Source organism: Eutrema salsugineum, unplaced genomic scaffold (genome assembly GCF_000478725.1).
Source record: "Eutrema salsugineum unplaced genomic scaffold, Eutsalg1_0 scaffold_7, whole genome shotgun sequence".
NCBI lineage: Eukaryota > Viridiplantae > Streptophyta > Magnoliopsida > Brassicales > Brassicaceae > Eutrema > Eutrema salsugineum.
In genome coordinates this window covers 9,114,301-9,121,813 of record NW_006256486.1, presented here as the reverse complement: position 1 = coordinate 9,121,813, position 7,513 = coordinate 9,114,301, and the positions used below count along the sequence as shown (strand labels likewise).

At 34.9% G+C, this 7,513-nt stretch overlaps 3 protein-coding genes across 3 annotated transcripts; 2 read left to right on the top strand and 1 right to left on the bottom strand.

Moving 5' to 3' along the window:
• Positions 1-1,169: 1,169 nt before the first annotated feature.
• On the top strand, positions 1,170-2,054 carry LOC112083059 (glutathione S-transferase T3-like). The gene has a single exon (XM_024150784.1). It carries the CDS (start codon positions 1,170-1,172, stop codon positions 2,052-2,054), a length of 885 nt encoding a protein of 294 aa, XP_024006552.1.
• Positions 2,055-2,477: 423 nt separating this feature from the next.
• Positions 2,478-3,500, top strand: LOC18010617 (chaperone protein dnaJ 49). The gene has a single exon (XM_006393554.1). The coding sequence runs from the start codon at positions 2,478-2,480 to the stop codon at positions 3,498-3,500; it is 1,023 nt and encodes a 340-aa protein (XP_006393616.1).
• A 1,484-nt stretch (positions 3,501-4,984) lies between these two features.
• On the bottom strand, positions 4,985-5,834 carry LOC18010594 (WPP domain-containing protein 2). Its single transcript, XM_006393553.2, has one exon. It carries the CDS (start codon positions 5,737-5,739, stop codon positions 5,185-5,187), a length of 555 nt encoding a protein of 184 aa, XP_006393615.1. The 5' UTR covers positions 5,740-5,834; the 3' UTR covers positions 4,985-5,184.
• Between the last annotated feature and the right edge of the window lie 1,679 nt (positions 5,835-7,513).

Here is a 7,513-nt window from a genome sequence, read left to right as displayed (position 1 = left end):
TATTTCGATCCGGGTTTTGTATATCATTTGTCTTATGTATAAAAAAGATACAATCAATTTGAATGAGTTTAGTTTGGGGCTCTGCTTTGATTCGTCGTATGAATATGATTGTCTTTAGCATTTTTTGATTCATATGTGGTGAAGCATTCATCTGTTAATTGTTCTCTTTAGTTTGGATATTTTTCGATTGGATATTTTTTGTTTTCGGGAATTGTTAATTGTTCTCTTTAGTTTAATTGGTTTTGTTTACTCATCTCTTCTACTCGTCTGTTCTGTTCATGGAGTATGTACTCGTTTGTTTGCTCATCTCTTCTACTCATTGCTTCATTTATGATCGAGTTAGGGTTTGATGTGTGATTGAAATCTTCTATAGTTAGCTTATAGTTAGTTTTACTTTTAAGAACTCTGCGTGAATGGCTTAGTGATGAATGCTGGTTTACTTTAGTTGGTAAACGTCTGGTGATGCCTGATAAAGAGCTTTTATGATCGAGTTAGGGTGTGATGTGTGACTGAAATGGTTTACTTATTTTGGTGATTTTCTATGAGGACCTTATATGTTTTTTTTTTCTTTTTGCATGATTTAATGGAGGAACTTTCGTGATATGGATGGTTATACAAGGTGGAGGTTTTAAAGCTCTGTCACCAATCAAACTCCTCATAAGGTCAGCCCTCTTCTATAGTTAGATTTAAGATTGTTTTACTAGTCTGCGTGAATGGCTTAGTGATGAGTGTTGGTTTACTTTAGTTGGTAAACGTCTGGTGATCCCTTATAGACAGCTTTTAATATGAAGTAATACAGTTGGCAAAGTAGTTAACGAGTAAACACAATAGTACATTTTGTTGGTGAATAGTTATGGTGATTGCTTTAACTTCTTTAACTCATAAAAACTTTTAAAAACTTTTAAAAATATTGAATAACAAACTTAAACCAACTATAAACTTGTTAGCTTTGCTACTGAAAAAACAAATCACTCTAAACACATGTCTTTTACTCTTAAAACAACACTACTCTTTAGAACGATTCACTAACCAATTCTCCAAAACTTTTTTTCCTTTCTTCCTCTTTCGATTCAGTAACCACTTCTCCAAACCTTATTATTCATTCGATTCAGAAAGCACTTCTCCAAACTTTCTTCCTCTTTCAATTCTCTAAACCCGAAGCCAACCATATGGATTCACCTACTTCATTTGTAAACCTCCTAACCTCACAACAAGACAAATCTTACACTTTTCCTGAAACAATTGACCTTGGATCATCAGAAATCCCTCGGTTTAGTAGCCAGGGTTCTGATGATCCAAACTTAACTGGTGAAGATGGAAACCGAAGTGGACACCGAAGGAGGCTTTGGACACCGAAGGAGGACGTGGTGCTCATCTCTGCGTGGTTGAACACCAGCAAAGACCCCGTGGTGGGTAATGAGCAAAAAGCCGGTGCTTTTTGGTTTAGGATACAAGAGTATTTCAATAATACTCTAGGACTGACTGGGGAAAATTCTAAACCAAAAAGTACTTGCAAGCAACGTTGGGGGAGGCTGAACGATCAGGTCTGCAAATTTGTGGGCTGTTATGAAGCCGCATTGAAGGATCAAAGAAGTGGACAGAGCGAGAATGATATAATGAAGGCTGCACATGATATTTTCTTCAACGATCATGGTGTCAAGTTCACGCTTGATCACGCATGGCGCGAGCTACGCCATGATCAGAAATGGTGCTCTGAGTCTTTAACAAAGGATATTGACAAGGCTAAAAGGAGAAAGACGTGTGAGTCTTCGGATGAGCCATCGACCATCAATCTTGAAGAGGAAGTTCCGGAGGCACGTCCAATCGGTGTCAAGGCTGCGAAAGCCAAGGCTAAGAAGCCAACCGCTGGTAACGAGAAAGGGAAGCCGGTTGTGGATATAGGAGGTATATTGGAAATGAAGGCCAAAGACATGGAGTTGAGGAACAAGTTATCAAACAAGAGGTTACTAGAGTTTCTTCTAGGAAAAAAAGAATCGCTAACTGAGGTAGAAGAGGCTCTAAAGAACAAACTGATAAACGAACTCTTGGAATAACTGAGGTAGAAGAGGCTTTGTGTAATGTTTTAGAATGTTGCTTTATTTAATGGTTGTTTTTTATTTCAGTAGGTGTGTTTTTTTTTTTCTTATTTCAGAACCGATATTGAACTGGCTAACCCGAACCGAAATTGATAAAACCAAACTTTTATCGGACAGTTGCGTGTGAAAAGGATTTGGTTTCCTAAATTTCCTTTTATCGACTCCCGATTTCCTTTTTCGTAAAAAAGGAAAATCAGCATCTGCAAATCGCTTATTTAACACAGTGATTTTTGCAAGTCGTATTATTCTCCTAGACCCTCTTCTTTCGTTTTCGTCTCTACTCTCTAGGGTTTTGGTTCTGTCCTCTCTGAACGTATTTCTTCTCTGTTGGTTCTCGATTGTTTTCTGAAGACAAGATAAAACTTTACTTTCTCAGCGACAATGGAATGTAATAAGGAAGAAGCTCGAAGAGCAATGGATATTGCACAGAGGAAACTCTCCAAGAACGATTACAATGGAGCGAAAAAATTCGTTAACAAGGCTCAAGATATGTATCCAGCGCTCGATGGTCTGAAACAAGTTATGACGATAATAGATGTTTATATCTCTGCATCAAACCAGAGCAACGGAGCCGATTGGTATGGAATCCTCGGTGTAGATCCTTTAGCTGACGATAGAAAATTGAAGAAACAGTACAAGAAGTTGGCTCTTTTGCTTCATCCAGACAAGAACAAGTTTCATGGCGCGGAAGGCGCGTTTGTTCTGGTTTCAGATGCTTTTTTTCTGTTATCTGATCATTCTAAGAGAATGGCGTATGATCAAACGAGGAAATCGAAAGAATATGGACAAAAGGCGAGAGATCATGCTTCTTATTCAAGCGCAAAGGATCCACGAAGATGGTTTGATGACCTAAAAGTGAGAGATGCTTATTCAACTTCTGAATCTGATAGCGCAAAGGAGTTTCGAGAATGGTTTGAGAAACAGAAAGTAAAAGATGCTTCTCGTTCGACTTGTTCTGCTTCTGATAACGCAAAGAAGGATCCACGAGAATGGTTTGATGAAGTAAAAGTGAGACATGCTTCAACTTCTGAATCTGATAGCACGAAGGAGTTTCGAGAATGGTTCGATAAACAAAAAGTAAAAGATGCTTCTTCTTCAACTTCTGTATCTTATAGCGCAAAGAAGGATCCACGAGGATGGTTTGATGACGTAAAAGTGAGAGATGCTTCAACCTCTGAATCTGATAGCGCAAAGGAGTTCAGAGAATGGTTTGATAAACAAAAACTAAGAGATGCTTCTTGTTCGACTTCTTGTGCTTCTGATAACGCAAAGAAGGATCCACGAGGATGGTTTGCTGCAGCGACTGCTAGAGTAAATGAAAAAGAAGAAGCAGAGAGGCTTAGCAAGAAACCAACAGGAAACGCAAACTCTACTTTCGAAGCACAAAGGATTTTCAAGATTTAGGAAAGAGTAAATGCAAACTCTACCTCTGAAGCAGAGAGGTTATTCAAGAGGCGAATGCGATATGTGATATAGTATTTCCTTTTATTGTTTCGTTGTTTTTGTTTAATCTATATGTGTTCGTTTTTAGTAGATGAATGTATAATTAAGTGGTTTCACTTATCATATATTGTGTCACTTTGCAAGTAGAAACTTTGCAAGTAAGAAATAACAATATGTATTTTGGACAGACTAATCGTGTGAAAAGTAACATTTTTGAAAGATGTCAAGCTGAGATTGGAAATGTAATTGTTTTTTGTTTATTAACTGCGTAAATTCACCATCTTCAGTTAAAGTATAGGTGGTCTTTTGAGATATAGGGTAGGTTTTGGTCTGTTAGAAATTCTATAATTTGATATGTTGCAGTCAGTTAAAAGGGATCTTGTATGACTGTCTTTAACAGGAGCGAAATGAGTTATGATTCTGATCCATCCAATATGAATATCTTATATCTCTACTCACAACAATAACATCATAACTTTATCAATCAAGCAACTACCATTTTATTAAATTTAACACAAGAGATATAGATTCTTGATTTGATGAAGAAATTCTTGAAGACTCTATCGAATAAGGGAAAAACTGAAATTTGCAACCTTAATCAGAGAAGACTAGAGAGAGATAGAATCAAATGCAGACTGAAATTGTTGAAAGAAATGGTGAGATTAAACAAATGCAGAGATCATCAATATACACTCACCTACGCTTCGAAAGAGAATAGAAGCAAAAAAAGGTACTGTTACAATATTGAACGTAAACCACTCAAAGCAAAAAGAGAAGAAGCAAGAAAAAGAATCCTCTAATTCTATGTACAACAACAACACAAGAGCTAAGAATATCTACACATTTCATAACTTAGTTTAACAGTAGCCATTATTTAAATATAACATAAATGAATATATAACAGAGAGAGAAGAGACAATGAGACCCACTAGAAACTTGTAGGCAATGTTTAAAGACAATACTACTTCAGTATTTAAAAAGTAAAAGACAATGTTACATGCAACTAACTCACAAGCCAAAGCAAAGACGCAAATGTGTTGATAGAAATTGAACAAGAAAGTAAACTAAATACATCTCTCCAACGTTCACAAATACATAACCCAATGATATTAACCACAAGTACACAACGAATGCAGCCAAAGCAAATGATGTGGATGAGCAAGCATCGAGCAAAACAATCCAAACAATACACATAAAAGAGAAGGCAGAACAATTCGCCACAAAGACATAAACCCCAATGATACTATCCACAAATGCAGCCAGAGCAAATGATGTGGTTGAGTAAGCATCGAACAAAACAATTCCAACGATTTGACAGTATTGAATATACATTAACACAAAAGGAAAAGAATTTACCTGCAAAGATGATTATCGCTAATTGCATTATTGTTAAGTATCATTAAGACAGAACCCAAAGCAACCAAACGAAACGAAGACAATTCATATTAGGAAGAAGAAGAAGAAGAAACATCTTCAAATAGGTAATACCAAATCCACACAAGTCATTACAATAAACAGATCTCGTTCATCATAAATTTCTGAGAATCACATATGAATCTAGCGAAAAAAGCAAACCCTAAAAGGTAGTAGATTAATAGAAGATGAGGATAAAACGAAGAAGAGAGAGTAACAACACCAAATCTTTTTAAGCCTCACTCTTCACTGATTCAGGAGCATCATCGTCTTTCGAAACCTCGGTCTTCGCATCCTCCGTCGAATCCGTTACATTTCCGGCGTTGGACGCAGCAGATCGATCCTTCACGGAATCAAGCATCCGCTTGCTAATCTCCTTGGAGTAAACCTCAAGGATCTTGATCCCATCGTCGTCGCTCGACACGGCGTTCGATGCGACGCCGTATGCTTCCTCCTCGATGGATCTCGCGACGGAGGACGCCTCGTCGGCGGTGAGCGTTCCGTATCTCTTGGAGAGGATTGATTCGGTGGATAACGTCTCGATCAGGCGGTTCAAGACGGCGTCGCGAGTTTTCTGAGTCGGCGGCCAAATGCGAAGCGAGAAGCCTCCTCCTCCTCCTGATGATTTAGTTTCTGTAGCGACGGGTTCTTCTTTCTTCAGATCTACGGATTTTGAGGTTTCCTCAGATGTGTGGTCTGCCGTCGCGGAAGGCAATGTGGTGGTGGAGCCCTCGGATTCCGGCGGCGGTGAGACGGTGGTGTTGATTGTTTCGGCGGTTTCTGCCATTTTTGTTTGAAGTGAATTTTAGGGATTTCTGTTTCCAGAGAATTGTTTGGTTGGTGATAAGAGGAAAAAGATCAATTATGACGTTAAGTCTTTTAAACTCAAAGACATTGTTTGGTACTTTGGTTGGTTATGTGTAAATACCCCAAATACGTTAAATATTTTTAATATTAATATTGCATTATACTTTATAACTTAGATTTAACTTACGCTGATATATTTTGAATTAATTGATTTACATCATATATATTATAAGCAATATAAAATTTTGAGCTAAAGCTCTTTCATTCATTTTTAGGGTGGTTAATTACCTTTTACCCCTCCTTATATTTTTTAAAATTAAATTTAATAAAAAATTATTAAAAATCGTAAATTAATTAAAAAATTATTAAAAATCGTAAATTAAATAAAATATTAAAAATCATAAATTAATAAAAAATTGTTAAAAATCAAAATTTAATAAACAAACATTTAAATTTAATAAAAAATATTAAAAATCGAAATTTAATCAAAAAATATTTAAAATAGAAAATAACAAAAATTTAAAAATTGGAATTTAATCAAAAAAACATTTAAAATCATATCATATATAATATATGCGAAGTAAATTTTTCGCTATAAGGTCTCTCATTCAATCTTGATAATTAATTCCCCTTTATTCGTTAATAAAATCTTTTTTGAATATCCTTAACTAATTTATTTATTTTCGTAGTTTGTATAACAATTTTGCTGCCAATTTTAGTTATTTTGATAATATTAAGATAATTTCAATCGAATTATCTGTTGAGCAAGATTATCTAGAAAAAAATATACATGTGATGTGGGAAATCTTAGCTTAAGTTGAGAGCTATATATAAATATATTACTTTTTTAAATGTATCTTAAGCTCAATTGTGGTTTGGTTTCTACATTGGTCGGTTTTTCGATGTATTGTTACCATCTTTATTTTTTATAAATCTTTTTTCCGTTTTTTCTATTGTTTTTTCCGTTTTTCAGTACCAGTAGTAGTGTTCCTCGATTATATGTTGTTGTTTTGTGTTTTCAGTTATTCTTCCGTACTTAACGTGATTAAAACCATGTCAACATATCATAAAACATTTTCATTGTCTAATGAACAGGTTTTAAGTCTTTTGTTTTTTTTTTTTGTTTTAAGTATGGCTTTCTGAATTCTGTTTATTTTTGGAATAATGTAAGAGAAGCCAAATACACTAGCAGGACGCAGAGGAAAAATTCGAAAAAGAAAACAGAGAAAGAAAAAAAGGGAAAAACAAAGTAGAAAAAGAAGAGAAAAAAATAAATTGAAACATATAGAAGAACATAGAGTTAACGAAAACGTAAAAAAAATGAGGAACAAATGAACAAAAAGTCCTAGACCATGAACGATAAGATCAAGATGGGTAACACAAAATAGTGAAGAAGAAAAATGATAAGGAGATGAAGAACTCAAAGTTGAAGAAGAAAACTGAAAGAAAAAGAAGAACAAAAATGGTAGATGAAGAAAATAAAGTATAAGAAGATGAAAATCCGACGATGAAAAAGAAAATAAAAAAGAAGAAAGTAAAGATGCGAAAAAGACAAACAAAAATTAGAAAGAAAAAATGTTTGGATAGGACAAAAATGATCAAGAAGAAGTAAAAAGCAGAAGATAAAAACGGCTAATAAAACCAAAAGAAGAATAGTAGAAGATGTTGAAGAATAAGAATTTAGAGAAGACAAAGACAATAAAATAAAACAAAGAAGAAGGGGCAGATAAATAAAACAAAAAAATCAACAGAAA

Bases quoted from the DNA above. Each gene is read 5' to 3' on its own strand.
- LOC112083059 (XM_024150784.1), top strand. From the start codon at position 1,170: ATGGATTCACCTACTTCATTTGTAAACCTCCTAACCTCACAACAAGAC.
- LOC18010617 (XM_006393554.1), top strand. From the start codon at position 2,478: ATGGAATGTAATAAGGAAGAAGCTCGAAGAGCAATGGATATTGCACAG.
- LOC18010594 (XM_006393553.2), bottom strand. From the start codon at position 5,739: ATGGCAGAAACCGCCGAAACAATCAACACCACCGTCTCACCGCCGCCG.